This window comes from Leptopilina heterotoma, unplaced genomic scaffold (assembly GCF_015476425.1).
Source record: "Leptopilina heterotoma isolate Lh14 unplaced genomic scaffold, ASM1547642v1 Lhet_68, whole genome shotgun sequence".
Classification (NCBI taxonomy): domain Eukaryota; kingdom Metazoa; phylum Arthropoda; class Insecta; order Hymenoptera; family Figitidae; genus Leptopilina; species Leptopilina heterotoma.
Genome location: NW_025111157.1, coordinates 6,866,835 through 6,883,583, shown reverse-complemented (window position 1 = coordinate 6,883,583; position 16,749 = coordinate 6,866,835). Strand labels below are relative to the sequence as shown.

The 16,749-nt window shown below is 20.6% G+C and overlaps 1 protein-coding gene across 2 annotated transcripts in view; it reads right to left on the bottom strand.

Annotated features, from left to right (window-relative positions):
- Positions 1–2,923: 2,923 nt before the first annotated feature.
- The window catches only part of LOC122510374, a 75,391-nt gene continuing 61,565 nt past the window's right edge, over positions 2,924–16,749 (bottom strand). For both annotated transcript variants that reach the window (XM_043624970.1, XM_043624969.1), the window contains one exon: positions 2,924–3,702. In XM_043624970.1, the coding sequence (XP_043480905.1) occupies positions 3,359–3,702 (344 nt within the window). In that variant the 3' untranslated portion in view covers positions 2,924–3,358. The remainder of the gene's footprint in view (positions 3,703–16,749) is intronic.

The window sequence follows — 16,749 nt, the reverse complement described above, 5'->3', positions numbered from 1 at the left end:
TTCGTGACAAGAAATGGAATTGTCTATAATGATCTCGAGCTTAATCTCTAAATTGAGTCCGATTGATGATGATGATGATTACGACTCAAAGAATGAAGAAGCTGAGAAAGCACAGAGTTCAGAATTTAAACAATTTTCACACTTTAATTATTTTTTTACTAGTGTGTGAAAAAGAATGTTTCTTGAAAAAAAAATTTTATTTAAGAGTTCGCGTAACCTTTTTCGAAATCACGTATTATATCTAATTTTTTTTTACTTTACTCTATATATATAATAAAAATAAATAAATAAATAAAGAACACTGCATCTTTATCTAAAAATGTTATCTATATATTCTCAACTTTCATTTACATTATTCACTTCCGTTTACAGGGATCACAGTGATTTTTACATTTTTTTTTCATGTAAAATTGGATAAAAAAAAGGGGATTTTAATTTTTAGAAAAGGGGATATAATTAAAAAAAATTAAAAATAGAAAATGAAAAAGGAGAATTTTTCCAATTAAGAGAAAAATTATTTTATTATAACGATTATAGTTTATTTTATTGTTTTTTTACTATTCTCTTAACTGTTAATTGCAGCTTCTTTAAACCAGACTGTTTTTAAAAATTTTTTTTGTCAACTATTTAATTTTTATTTATATCTTTTTCCAAAAGTTGCAATTTTTCTAAAATTTGAATCAACATTTTAATAGAATACTACTTTTCAATTAAAATTAGAAAAATTTACTTTAGAAATAGTAAAATTTACTCTGAAAATAATAAGTTTTAATAATATTATTAAAACTTATTATTTTCATTATTTAAATATTGATACTACGTAGAAAATTTTTTTTATTTTAATTTTATACCAAAATTTAAAAAGTGAAAATAGTAAAATCTGATACTAACGATTGTTATTACCAAAGTAAATTTTGGTAAAAATTATAATAAAATTTAATTCGGTCTTGGTAAAATTTCCTCCAAGAACAGAATAATAATATTTTTGCAATAATAAACTTTTACTAACTTCAAGAGAAATTTAACAAATTTTTATACTAAAATTAACTGTGCAAATAGTAAAATTTGCTATTGGGAATTTTTATTTCCAGAATAAAATTTATTATACCTCTGAAGTAAATTTTATTAATAAAGAATATTAAAATTTACTTCAAACTGGAAAAATTTTTTTCAAAAAATAGTAAAATTTACTATTCACACTTTTTATTTTCAAAATAATTTTTACTATTATTTTCTTGAAGAATTTACAAAAATTAGGGAAATTTACTTCAGAAATAGTAAAATGTACCAGGGAATTATAATAATTTTTAGTATTTAGTAACAAATTTTACTTTGTTTGAAGAAAATTTAAAATAATTTTCTACCAAAATTTAATAAATTGTGGCATAATTAAAATTCGCTATAAAAAAATTAATATCTCCAGAGTAAATTTTAATCAAAGTAAAAGTAAAATTTAGTTCCAACCTTGTAAAATTTCAGCCAAAATAGGAAAATTCACTATTAAAAATTTTTTGATCCAGAATAAATTTTGTTTCCTTGAATTTATAATAATTTCTTTAGAAAAATTAGAAAAAATTACTGCAGAAGTAGTAAAATTTACTCTGAAAATAATAATTTTTAATTATAAATTTTACTAAGTTTGAAAAAAATAAAAAAAAAATGCTACCAAAATTGTCTCTGGAAATAATAAAATTTATTATAAGAATTTTTATTTCCAGAATAATTTTTTTTTTATTTTGTACAAAAATTAGTAAAATTCACTGCGGACTTTGGAAAATTTCATTCAAAAAATAGTAAGATTTACTATATTAAAAATTTTTATTTCCCGAAGAATTCTTGTTGATTCCAAAGAAAATTCCTGAATAAAAATCAGAAAAATTTACTTCGATAGTAAAAATTTATTATGCAGTTATAATGTTTAAAATCAAATTTTTATTACGTTAGGAAAAAATTAAAAAATTCTGTTAACATTTATTTATCAGAATTTAATTATTTTCATAAATAAAAAAATTCATCGAAAGAATTTAATTATTTTTAATACAATTTTAATAAAATTATTCGAAATAATTGAACTATTTTTTTAAATTTTCATAAAATTTGTCAAAAAAATTGAATTCAATTTAATTTTTATTCAATTATTTAATAAATTAATTAATTTTGTATTATTTAATGAATTGAATTCTCGTAGAATTTTCTAATAGAAATTGATTTAAAAATGAATTTTAGTTAAAATGTTAGATAATAAGTAAATTGAACATTATGTTCTAAAATTTTTAAAAATTCTCGCCAAAATTTTAATTATTTTCAAAAGTAATAAAATTCTTATCCGAAATTGAATTAGTTTCAAAAATTAATATAATTCTTTGTCAAAAATTAAATTATTTTCAAAAATTTTGATAAAATTCTTCTTCAAAATTCAATTATTTTAAAGATTTTTAATAAAATACTTGTCAAAAAAATTTTGTTTAATAAAAATTGAGAAAATATACTTTCAATTAAATAAAATTTATTCTAGAAACAGAAATTTCTTGACAGAAATTCGAAACAATTTGAGTTTTACTTTGTAAGCAAAAATTTATATTTTTTTAGATTTTATTTAAAGGGAGAAATGGTTTTTAGGGATTTTAGGTTTTTTTTTTAGTGAATTTTAGTAATTTAAAAGGAAAAAAATTGATTGTGTAATAAAATTGACTAACTGTGATCCCTGCGTTTAATTTCTAGAAATTTTCTATAAATGGAACTATAATATTTCCAGTCGAAACAAAAAAAAGAAACAGAAAAAAAGAAAAAAATATTAGAAAAATAATTTTAAAAATATTTAAAAAACATAAAAAAAATATTCGAAATGAAACATCATTTACAATTCATAATTTTGAAATTAGAGAAACAATAGTAAAAAATTTAGATTCTAAAAATATTTTTTTTTCTATACATTATGAAAAATTTCGAATTGAGGAAAATTTGGAAAATTATACAAGATTAGAATTATTATAAATGAGATTTTTCCTCAATCCTCTCTATCTCTCTGTCTCTCGGTACTTTTCTATACAAATAAGATTTATCTATTCGTACAGAGAGTTAGAGAGAGAGAGAGAAATTGAACAATTTTTTTTTCCGAATTCGAATCACGTAATGTCAAAAGATTGACTGTGTCAAAGATCCCGAGGAGTGATTTGTAGGATTCGATTTTAAAATCTCAAGGATCTTGAATCATGTCAGAATTGCTTTTCAAATCCGATATTCCAGGAAAGTGACTTTTCATGCACTCTGAATTTCGAACAATTATATTCTAAGCGCGAGTCTCGCGTCGAATATCGATATCTTTTTTTTTCCGAAAATGATAAAAAAAAAGAATTAATTAATGCCAAGTGAAACTTGAAAAGAGGCCGGAAGACGTGATAATTCCCAGTAGGACCAGCCAACCGAAATTAAAATTACTTATTATTTGCGAATTAGCGCCACCATTGGCGCATGATTTTTTGATTTTTGATATTTTTAAATCACGTCGATTTAATAATTTGTGCACTCCATTAATGTCATTGATACTTAAAATATGATCACGAGACATTAATACAGAATAGAGTAGTCCAGGATGTTGATCTGTTGATGATGAGCAGAATGTCAGGACCATGTGCGTTCCCACGGCTTTCATCACGTAAACCTTACCGTAAAATTGCAAATAATTGTAGTCCACCAATGTACCTATAAGAAAAAAAAAATTATTACCTTAGTTAATTCATGTTTAATTTAAACTCGAAATCTGAGTCAAGCGAAAATTGTGCCACTAATTACAATTAGTACGAGGTGGATGGGAAAAAAAAAATTCTTTACTTTATTTCATTTTTATCCAAAGTATGAGAGCTTGAAATTTAATTAATTACTGGAGAAATAATTATTGTACTTCTTTTCCATTAATTAATTCAGTTCTCGTGCAAAAAAAATTTTTTAGTCCAAGAATTCGAAGATAAAAATATTTTTAATGGACATATTAATAGAGGACATTTGTTTTTTATTTTTTATTATGCTCTTCGGTCTTAATTTAATCGATTTAATATTGTCTTTTAATTATCTACGAAAAAAAAGGAGTGAGACCTCATATACCGTATGAGGCTGAAGTCCGCAACGTTTAAAAAAACGAAAAATTAAAAATTAAAAAAATAAAAACTTTTCAACGCAAAAACGTTTTGGTTTTTTGCCAAAAAAATCCCGAAATTTTCATCCCAGCCTATCAGGCGGTATTATTTTTTTTTTAATTAAAATTGTTATTACAATTTTAATTATAATTCCAATTGCTATTACAATTTTAATTATAATTCCAATTGTTATTACAATTTTAATTATAATTCCAATTGCTATTCCAATTTTTATTATAAGTCCAATTTTTATTACAATTTTAATTATATGTAGTCTTAATTTTAATTTAAAACTAAATGTTAATTACAATATCGTTTTTTTAATACTAAAAAAATTTTAGAGCATTATTAAAAAATTGCTTTAATAACCTTTGTTAAAAATATGTTTGACTCCATACATAGTAAAGAGAACCTAAAAATACCTCGAGGCATTGAAAATTTATAGGTATATTAAAATTTTTTTTGTTCGTATAACAATGATCTGCTTTTTTTACAAAATTTTTACAAAATTTCGAAACAAATTTACTCTTTTGAACGATACATTACTCTTTTGGAAAAATTTTTTTTTTTAATGAACAGAGTTGCCACAGGTCAGAGAAATCAGGGAAAAGTCAGGGATTTTTAATAATAAAAGTACTGGAAAAAATTAAATTTTTTAAATTCATAAGAAAACTCTGAATTTTGATGTTTTTTTGTTTGACTCATAAACTGAAATTAAACTGAAATTGACAAGAATTCTAATACAAAACCTTCAATTTTTTTCTATTTCTCACAATAATTTCTTTTAAAATAACTCAATTCATGAAGAGGAGCTATCACAAAATTATTACTTATAAATTATTTAATGAATAATTTTATTTAAATATATCTAAATTAATTGAATTTTACAAGAATTGCGTTTACAATTTTCATAAATAGATCAACTTCAAAAGAGGTTTTAATTTTAAATTTTACAAAATTTCAATTGTGAATGCATTTAATTAGAAATTATAATAAAGTTAGATTTTTCAAAAATTTTAATAATTCAAATTTCAAATTCTGAAATTAGTGACACTTTTTAATATATATTTAATTAATTATTGAAAATAATAGATTTATAGAAGAATTTTAATTAAAAATACTAAACAAAAATTGAATTTTGGAAAAGTTGCAAATGATTGGAGAAATTAAATTATTTTCAAAAGTAGTAAAATTCTTCGCAGAAATTCAATTATGATTAAAATTTTTTTAAATATCTCGTCAAAATTTTAAGTATTTTTATAAATAATAAAAATTTCACAGTAATTCAATTATATACAAAATTTTTTATAAATTTCTTCTCAATAATTCAATTATTTTTATAAACAAAATTTTTTACATAAATTCAATTATTTTCATAAATAATAAAACTCATCGCAGAATTTTAAATATTTTTTATACAATTTTAATCAAATTCCTCGAAAAAAGTAATTATTCTTACAAATTTTATTACAAATTTTTGAGAAATCAAAAATTTTTTGATAAAATTCTTTATGAGAATTCAATTTGAAGAAACATTCAATTATTTTCATAAATAATAAAAATTTCGCAGGAGTTCAATTATTTAGAAATTTTTTTTATAAATTCCTTTGCAGTAATTCAATTATTTTCAGAAATAATAAAAAATTTACAGGAATTCGATTATTTACAAATTTTTTTTATAAATTTCTTCGCAATGATTCAATTATTTTCATAATGAATAAAAATTTCACAGGAATGTATGTAATTGTTTACAATTTTTTTTTAATTCTTTCGCAATAATTCAATTATTTTCATAAATGACAATATTAATCACGAGAATAAAATTATTTTCAAGAGTATAATAAAATTCTTTTCAGAAATTCAATTATTATCAAAAATGAAAAAAAAATTCTCGTCATGATTTTAATTATCTTTATAAACAGCAAAATTCTTCGCTGAAATTCAATTATTTAAAAAAATTTTAATAAAATTCTACGCAAACATTCAATATTATTTTCATAAATAATAAAAATTTCTCAGAATTTCAATTATTTACAAATTTTTTTTAAATTTCTTCTCAATAATTCAATTATTTTTATAAATAATAAATTTTTTTTAAGGAATTCAATTATTTTAATAAGTAGTAAAATTCATAGCAGGATTTCAATTATTTTTGATACAATTTTAATCAAATTCCTCAAAAAAAGTAATCATTTTTAAAAATTATATTAAAATTCGTTAGAAGAATTCAATTACTTAAAAATTTGTTGATAAAATTCTTTATGAGAATTCGATTTTAACATAAATTCAATTATTCAATAAAATATTTTATTTTGAATTTAAATAATTAAATTTTTGTGAAATTTTCTAATAAAAGTTCATTTAAAAATGAATTTTCAAATAATCGATTTATTATTTAGAAAAATAATTGAATTCTTTCAACGAATTTTATTACATATCTTTCTAATAATTGAATTCTTTTGAGAAATTTTACTACTTGTAAAAATAATTGAATTGTTGTGAAAGATTTTATTAAAATTTTTGTAAATAATTAAATTTTTTTTGAAAAATTTTATGGTAATTTAAATTATTATAAAACATGAAGATATCGATCGCTTCGAGTCGAAGACTCGGAGTGATCGATTTCTTCATGTTTTACAATAAAATTTTGATAAGTTGTTAATTTTAATACGTTTGATTTAAAAATTTTTTTAAATCTTAGTTACTATGGAAAAATAATAATGATTAAATATTTTTTTTTTAATAAAACTATTAATGTTTTCGAATAATTTTACAATTAACGAAATTTGTAAATAAATTTAATAGAATTTTGAGTATATAATAATTTTTAGAGTGAATTAGAATATTATTTAGGGTCAGGGAAAAAGTGAAAATTTTGTCTGGAAATCAGGGAAAAACAAAATTAAATATTTGTGGTAATATTAATATTTATTACTAAATAAATATTTAATATTAAATAAATATTAAATAAATATTTATTATTAAATATTTGTTGAATTATCTGAATTGAATGAACGTATAAGAGAGAAGACAAAAATTCTAATTAGACTAATTAGATAATTTTCGTATGGTAATTCATTTGATATAATCCATAATAAACTAAAGTGCAGAAGCAAGTTCAATTAGACTGAAGTAGATTCTGACTTGAATAGGTCTGGTTACATTGACTTATCGGATAAGTAATTCCATTAGACGACTGGTCAATATCACCTGAGTAATCGACAGATACTTTAACCCCCCATGGAAACTTGCTTCGCATTACATTTTGCTTCAAATAATGCAAACATTCTCTTTATCGACAATAATAGTAGTTCTATTATAAAGTTTTCAAACGTTCGAGTGAATAAAACTTTTCTTCTGTTTCAGTATTTTAGGAAAATTGTACTACACTAAAATGGAAAATAACGGCAAATTGAACATTCATTTAGTTGAGAATTAATTTTTTTTATTATGCAAAATAAGTTTTTTTGTTATGAATTTAAACTTTTTTCATGTATTTTTGCCTGGGAGAATTAAAATTGAGTTTCAGTATTTTATTCTACTGCGTGTATTCCAGGGGACAATGAAGAAAATATTCCAAATTCTCTCATTTAGGTATAAAAAAATAAATTTTCAAATTTTTTTTTTTTTCTGTGAAAAATTTGGATTCATCGCAACTTGAATGCGGATTTAAAGGTGGGTTCGTGTAGATTTCTCTGTCTACGGGAAATGAAAATTAATATCCTTAATTGCAGAAGCCTTGGGTATTTGGCTCTATGCCAAACCACTACAATACTCCCTTGAAACATGAAGGGCTAAAATGAACGAGTAATGCGAATTTCAGTCTCTTGTGATTTACAGCTTCGCTAATAGCTCAAATGACAACAGTTTACTCATCACAAGTGTTCATGAATGAACTCGAAAAAAAAATTTTTTTTTATTCCTAACAGCAATTTCTCAGATCTTAAATTAGAACAAGTCCCCGGAATATTTTATTTTAATATTCCAAAGAGCAGTGAATTTTTTATTTTAGAATTTCCCTAGAATAATTTTATGACACTTTTTGTTTATTTATTTAAAGAAAATATTTTTTTGTAAAATTCTATAGAATCATTTTAACTGGATTAAAAAATTAATGTTTATTTAAAAATACATTTTGAATTTAAACTTTAAAGCAATTTTCAATTTATCACATTTCGAAATATTTTTATTTCAATAGTTGTAAATTTTCTATACACTATAATTTTTGCATTTGAACATTAAATAAAAAAGAATATTTTAAAATCAATCAATGTAAATTTATTGAAAACGTATTTTGATCCCCGGGATGTATATAAATGTAAATAAAAAAATATATATATATGTTTGAATTATATAAGCGAAATGTGGCAAAAATATGATATGCCCGACGAATACAAAATTATAAATACAAAATTATTATAAATACAGAATTATTAGAAATACAAAATTATTGATACAATAGAATGATCCTTTTTGATGATAAATAGTTTATATTTACATTTGAAAATGATGTATATTTATTAATTATAAATAATGGTTTTCCCTCATATGCATATTAATTATTATTTTATGCGCAGATTTTAGTCGTATTATTATCCACCGAAATTATGTCCTAGTTACAATTATTTAGCCATATTATTCGAAAATAATCTAATTTATATTCCCAATTTAATATATTTGCATAATCAAACAAAAAGTAAGGGGAAAATTTTATTCATTTATTTATAAATTTTCATATCGATATTTTAGATTCATGACATGAGAAATTCTATATTCCTGTAATAATTGAATATTTTTTAATTTATATAATCTGCGATGTGAAACTTTTTTTATCTTTTTGCTACGATATATTTTATTTTTCTATCAAGTTGATTGTAATTTTTTTTTTATTTTTCAATTTTTAATTCTCATCAATTTTCTTTGTTTTCATATTTCCAGTTTAAATTTAATTTATTTATTTAATTCAAACGGTAAAAATGGTAAAAAAATAGTCAAAAAATGGTCTATTTTGCCTATTTCTACTATTTTTTATTCTCACTTTATTGTAATTTGTGATTTTTGATATTTTTATTTTCTAAAAGATCTGAATGAAACATTTTTTCACTAAACATATTTTCAAAAAATTACCGACTGAAATAAATATTAAAATAAACATATTAAATATTGAAAAATATTCGAAATTCAATTATTTTCAATATCCAGTATTTTCATAAAATTTTGCAAAAGAATTCAATTATTTAAAAAAAAAATTAATAAAATTCAATTATTTCCATAAATAAAAAAAATTTCACAGGAATTCAATTATTATTTTCAATACAATTTCAAATATATCCCTCGTAAAATGCAATTATTCTTAAAAATTTTATTAAAATTCTTCGAAAGAATTCAATTATTTAAATTTTAAAAATTGTCGAAAAAATTCTTTAAGAGATTTCAATTTTAAGAAACATTGAATTATTTAATAAACTATTAATTTTTGTATTTAAGTAATTGAATTCCCTTTGAATTTTCTAATAAGATTTGATTCATAAATAATAAAATTCATCCTATGAATTCATTTATTTTTAATACAATTTCAATTATATTATTCGAAATAATTCATCTATTCTTTTAAGTTTTAATAAAACAATTTTAAAAAAATACAATTATTTCCATTTTCAAAAATTTTAATAAAACTCTTTGCTAAAATTTAATTTTTATAAATAATAAAAATTTCACAGGAATTTAATTATTAACAAATTTTTTATAATTTTCTTCGCATTAATTCAATTACTTTTTAAACAATAAAATTTTTCACATGAATTCAATATTTAAAAAAATATTTACTAAATAAAAAAATAAAATTTCGTTGCAAGAATTCTATTATTTTCAAAAATAATAAAACTCTTTGAAGAATTTCAATTACTTTTAATACTATTTTAAATTAATTAATGAAAACATTCAATTATTTTCACAAATAAAGCTTTCCATAAGAATTCAATTATTTAAAATAAACTTTTTATAATATTTATTATAATTTGAAAAAATAAATGATCTATTTAAAGCAATGTTTATAAAATTCTTATAAACTATTCAATTATTTTGAAAAATAACAAAATTTTTTACAGAAATTCAATTCTTTTTTAAACATTTTAATAAAATTCTTCTCAGGAATTCAATTATTTTTGGAAATTTTAATAAAATTCTTTGCAACAATTCAATTATTTCCATAAATAATAAAATTCATCGCGGGAACTATTTTTTCATATGAACTATTTTTAAGGAATTGTTAAAAAAAATGTAATTATTCTTAAAAATTTAATTTCAATTCATTGAAAAAATCAATTATTTAAAATTTTTTTTAAAATTCTTTGGAAGAATTAAATTATTTACAAAAATATTAGAATTTTTACAGGAATTCAATTTTATTTTCAAATACCTATTTTAATAAAATTGATCGAAAGAAATCAATTATTTTAAATACAATTTTAATTACATTTTTTTGAAATAATTCAATTATTCTTTTAGATTTTAATAAATTCTTCCCAACAATAATTGAATTATTCAATTATTTACTTAAATCATTTTTCGAAAGAATTTAATTATGACGATAAATAACAAAATTATTTTTGAAAATTCAATTATTTTGAGGTATTTTAATTAAATTCTTTGCAAAATTTAATTATTTTCATAAATGACAATATTCATCACAAGAATTCAATTATTTTTAAAAGTAATAAATTTCCTCTTAGAAATTCAATTATTTAAAAAAATTCTATAATAAAATCGTTCACAAGAATTGAATTATTTTCATAAATAATAAAATGCTTTTTAGGAATTCAATTATTTTTAAAAAAATTTGATAAAATACCACACAGACATTCAATTATTATCAAAAACTTTATTATTTTTAAAAACTTTTCGCAATTCAATGATTTTCAATATTTACTATTTTCAAAAAAATTTCCAAACTGAATTCAATTATTTAAAAAATTTTTTGTAAAAATCTTCGTAAGAATACAATTTTTTTATGAATAATACAAATTTTTCAGGAATTTAATTATTTAAATTAGAATTTGCATAAAGTTAGTCGCAAGAAATCAATGATTTAAAAATTATTATAAAATTCTTGACAAGAATTAAATTATTTTTATATTAAAATTCTTTCATGAATAATAAAATTCGTTGCAGGAATTTAATTAATTACCAGGATAAGAAAGAAGTAAATATTTTTGATGAAAATTAGGAAAAAGTCAGGAAAATAAAATATAGAAAATGGAATTTTTATCTGTTTTGTAAAGTATCTAAAACGAGTTTTTTTTATCGTCAAGTTTATTTTTTCGGTAGCTACTTTTTTAATACTTTTTCTAGTTTAAAAGCTACTGTTTGCAGCAAAAAAAAATTTTGTTTAATTTAAATTAATTATCGAGTGCGAAGAGTGTTATTAATTGAATTTTTTATTTATACGTTATTAATAGTTAATAATTAATAATTAATTATTGTTAATTATAAAAATATATTTAAATTCAATAATTTTTTAATGCCATAAAAACTAATTTTCTTTTCCACTGAAAAATGCCTCCGGTACCTGATAATACTACACTTCTTGCGCATGATATTTAAATGTCAGATACCAATCAAATTTTCTCGCCTTAGAAACGACGATGAAAAGTCTGAATTCTCAATTACCACATTGTGGCCTACAATGATTATCTGAATATAGGAATTCTTCTAGAAAATTTCGAAAATTATGTCGCATCTGTTTAATGCGACAAAAGTCATTAGGAGATATTTCATCTCGTTTTCCACAGTAATTTTCATTTGGTAGTAGGGGAAGTGACTCTTCTCTTTGATTTTAATGCCTTTTCATATTCTCTCTCTCTCTTTCACTTATACATATATACATATATAGTTTATCTCGTTGATAAAATTGAAATGAAAAATAAAAAAAAAAATACTTCAACTCTGTGATTTTGAAAGAACTCTCTTTTGTTAATAATCTCTTTTGTTCAATTTGGTAGAAATTTCGTAACGTGAAAAGAGGGATTTTTGATTATCTTCATTCCATTGACTAATTAATTCTCAGTGAAATGGTGTGAGATTTCATACAAATAACTCTTCTGATTTACTCTTAAACTTTTTACTGTATTTAAAAGTTTCGCAAATGTTTCACTAAAGTCCTCGTCTATTAATGGAAATTTAATTCCATTATATTATTTTCCTTCGGCAGTAATAATTAATATTAAATTCACGTTCAGTCAAAATATAAAAAAATTGAATTTCTATTTTTAATGTTCCATATGAGAGAAGAAATTTTTATTTCCTTTTATATATTTATTTCTTTTTTTTTTTTTTTTGATTGAAAGAAAATTGATGATATCTTGAAATTTTAATAACGTACGTAGAAAAAAAATTCTCCTCTGAAAAATGTATGTATGTAAATCTTAATTTTTAATGTATACGTATAAATATATCGAGAATCGATTTTAGATGAAGACGGAAATAATTTTAATGGAGAAAACGCATTTCCTGAATTTTTAAGATGGAAAATTCCCTCTGTGACTTATTTTCAAATTTAGAATGCTTGCAATAGAAGCTGTTACGCGGATAATCAGTGGATCGTAAATTGGCAATCGTTAAGCCGTCAAGCACATTCGACATTGACGAGAATACGACGGTGGGTGAGCTTTAATGGACCAAAATCTATACATATGTGGTTGCTGAGTCCACATTAAATGTTATATTCAGGTGACTGCATTACTATTAATTAATCTATTAATTATTATTATTATTATTATTATTATTATTAAAAACAATGACAATGAAAATTAAAATAATAATAATAATAATTTTTAGTCATTAAATTTAATTTTTCGACAGCCACTTTTTTTACTACTTTTTTCTCTCTTAAAGCTACTTTTTAAAAATTAATTATTGAGTGCAAAGCCTGTTATATCAATTTTTGAAAGTTGAAAATGAAAAATAAGTAAATAAAACAAAAAAAAAGGGGAAAATTAAATGAAAATTGAAAAACAAAATTTAATAGTGAATTTAAAAATATTAGCAACTTGAAGAAATTGTAAGACTTTTTTTCCACTATGGGCAGAGAGTAGAAAAGGTGTCATTGAACGACCGTAACGATTCATTAAGTTCGTATCAGGAATCAAACAGAAAAGGCAACTCGAACCAAGAAAATTTCGTTCTTAGAAGTGAAACGAGTCGTTTTAATGGTCCCCGCTTTTAACTTTCAACTCAAGTCATTAAATCGTTGGGGAATATTATCGATTCATAATATAATAATTGAAAGTTTTTACCATTATTTTTTACGGTTGTAAAAGTTACAAACAATTTTTTCTAAAAAAAAGTAATTATTCATTATGTTATTGAAATTCACTCTCAAGTTCTCCTATAGTTCTAGTTTTTTTCTTTTCTTTTTGAATCAAAAGAATATAATTTTAACGTTCTTCTATCTCTACTGCGGAATTCTCATATTAATAATATTTTAATTATACAAAATAAAAGTGTTTAAGGGATAAAATGGTGGTTTAATTTCTCCACTTGAGAACGCCAAGGTCACCACCAGGTGGCAAGGGAAATTCCAAGAAGGAACTAAAGTGCCATCTAGCGGTGATAATAAAATTTTTCAAAAAAAATTTAATTATTTACAAAAATCTTAATAAAATCCTTCAGAAGAATTCCATTATTTTTACAAGTAGTAAAATTTCTCAAAAGAATTCAATTATTTTCCTAAATAATAAATCGATTATTTGGAAATTCATTTTTAAATGAACTTTTATTAGAAAATTTCACAAAAATTCAATTATTTAAATTCAAAATAAAATATTTTATTGAATAATTGAATTTTTGTTAAAATCGAATTCTCATAAAAAATTTTATCAACAAATTTTTAAGTAATTGAATTCTTCTAACGAATTTTAATATAATTTTTAAAAATAATTACTTTTTTCAAAGAATTTGATTAAAATTGTATCAAAAATAATTAAAATCCTGCTATGAATTTTACTAATTATTAAAATAATTGAACTCCTTAAAAAAATTTATTATTTATAAAAATAATTGAATTATTGAGAAGAAATTGAAAAAAAAATTGGAAATAATTGAAATCCTGAGAAATTTTTATTATTTATGAAAATAATTGAATGTTTGCGTAGAATTTTATTAAAGTTTTTTAAAAACATTTGATTTGTTACGAAAAATTTCAATAAAATTATTAAAAATAATTAAATTCTTTCGAAGAATTTTATGGAAATTTTTTTGAAAATAATTGAATTCCTCCAAAGAATTCTTTGAAAATTTTTTAAATAATTGAATTACTTCGTAGAATTTTATTGAAATTTATGCAAATAATTAAATTCATCCAAAAATTTTGATAATATTTTTGAAAAATAATTTAAATCCTGTGAAGAATTTTGATATTTCCTACAAAATAATTGAATTCCTGAAAAGAATTTTTTTATTCATGAAAATAATTTAATTCTTATAAAGAATTTTATTACAATTTTTTAAAATAATTTAATTCCTGCCGAGAATTTGACTAAAATTTTCAAAAATATTTTAATTCTTCACAAAAATTTTATTAAAAGTTTTGAAAATAATTGAATATTTTAGAGAAAATCTATTAAAATTGTATTGAAAATAATTGAATTCTTGACAAAAATTGTATTAAAAATTTGAGGAATTTGATTAAAATTGTATTAAAAATAATTAAAATCCTTCTGTGAATTTTATTACTCATAAAAATAATTAAATTCCTGAGAACAGTTCTATTATTTATAAAAATAATTGAATTATTGCGAAGAAATTTAAAAAAAATTTGTAAATAATTAAAATCCTGAGAAATTTTTATTATTTTTGAAAATAATTGAATGTTTGCGTAGAATTTTATTAAAATTTTTTTTTAAATAATTGAATTTCAGCAAAGAATTTTGCTCTTTATAAAGATAATTAAAATCATGACGAGAATTTTTTTCAATTATTGAAAATAATTGAATTTCTGAAAAGAATTTTATTACTCTTGAAAATAATTTTATTCTCGTGATTAATATTGTCATTTATGAAAATAATTAAATTTTGCAAAGAATTTTATTAAAATTCTTGAAAACAATTGAATTTCTGGGAAGAATTTTGATATTTATCAAGATAATTGATTTCATTCGAAGAATTGCGTTAAAATTTTGGAAATTAACATTAAATACATATTAAAAATTCAACTAATTTCAACAGAATTGAAATTAAAATTGCATTAAAAATATTTGAAATTCTGCGATGAGTTTTTTTATTTATGAAAATAATTGAATCCATGAAAAAAAATTTTGTTTATGAAAATAATTTAATTATTGAGAAGAAAATAAAAAATTGTAAATGTAATTGAATTACTGTAAAATTTTTATTATTTATAAAAATTCTTAAAACTTGATGAGATATTTAAAAAAAATGTTAATCATAATTGAATTTCTGCGAAGAATTTTACTACTTTTGAAAATAATTGAATTTCTCCAATCATTTGTAATTTTTCCAAAATTCAATTCTTTTTTAGTATTTTTAATTAAAATTCTTCTATAAATCTATTAATTTTAATAATTAATTAAATATATATTAGAAAATGTAACTAATTTCAGAATTTGAATTATTAAAATTTTTGAAAAATCCAAGTTCATTATAATTTCTAATTAAATTCATTCAGAATTGAAATTTTGTAAAATTAAAAATTAAAACCTTTTGAAGTTGATTTATTTATGAAAATTGTAAACGCAATTCTTGTAAAATGCAATTAATTTAGATAAATATTAATTCAATAACTTTTAATTTTGAAAATAAATATTTATAACGATGAGAAAAATAAAAAAAAATTAAAGAAAGATTCATTACTTGAACAGTAAAATAAAGCAGAATTCTTTAAAATAATCATCAGCATTCATCAAAATAAATGGATATTCATCTCGAACTAAATGAAATGTTCACATGCATAAAATCAATAAATTTATCCGGGGGAATAATATTCTAGCTATTATAGTTTCCTATAGTACAAGGCACACGCTTTACGTTTTGCTCGTTAATCCAATTTAGTTTATGTTCTCTAAACTTTTGGGGCCTCTGTAATTTCCATTTTGATGATTATAGTGACTGGTACCAGTCGAAAGCTTATGATAATCGCCTTCCAAAGGAGCTTAAATTTCTCCACTTCTCTCTTTTGTCAATTTCCCAATCATCTTTTCTTCTTTTCCCTCCAATCTGATTGCTTATCGATATTCAATATACTTATTGAATTTCATTTTGGTGAAGAAAATATATTTTCGAAATTTTTTTTCTTTTTTCCAACTTAATAAATTTTTCCTTTAAAACAAGAACTCTTGTTCTATTTTTTTAAGTGGAAATTTTTATATTCCTTTTTTCGTGGTTTAAATATTTTTATGTAGAAATATTTTTATACTGAAATATTTTTATACAGAAATATTTTTATACAAAAATATTTTTCTATATTAATCCTTTTTTCGTGGTTTAAATATTTTTATGTAGAAATTTTTTGTATACTGAAATATTTTTCTACAGAAAAATTTTTCTACAGAAATATTTTTATACTGAAATATTCTTCTACAGAAATATTTTTATACAGAAA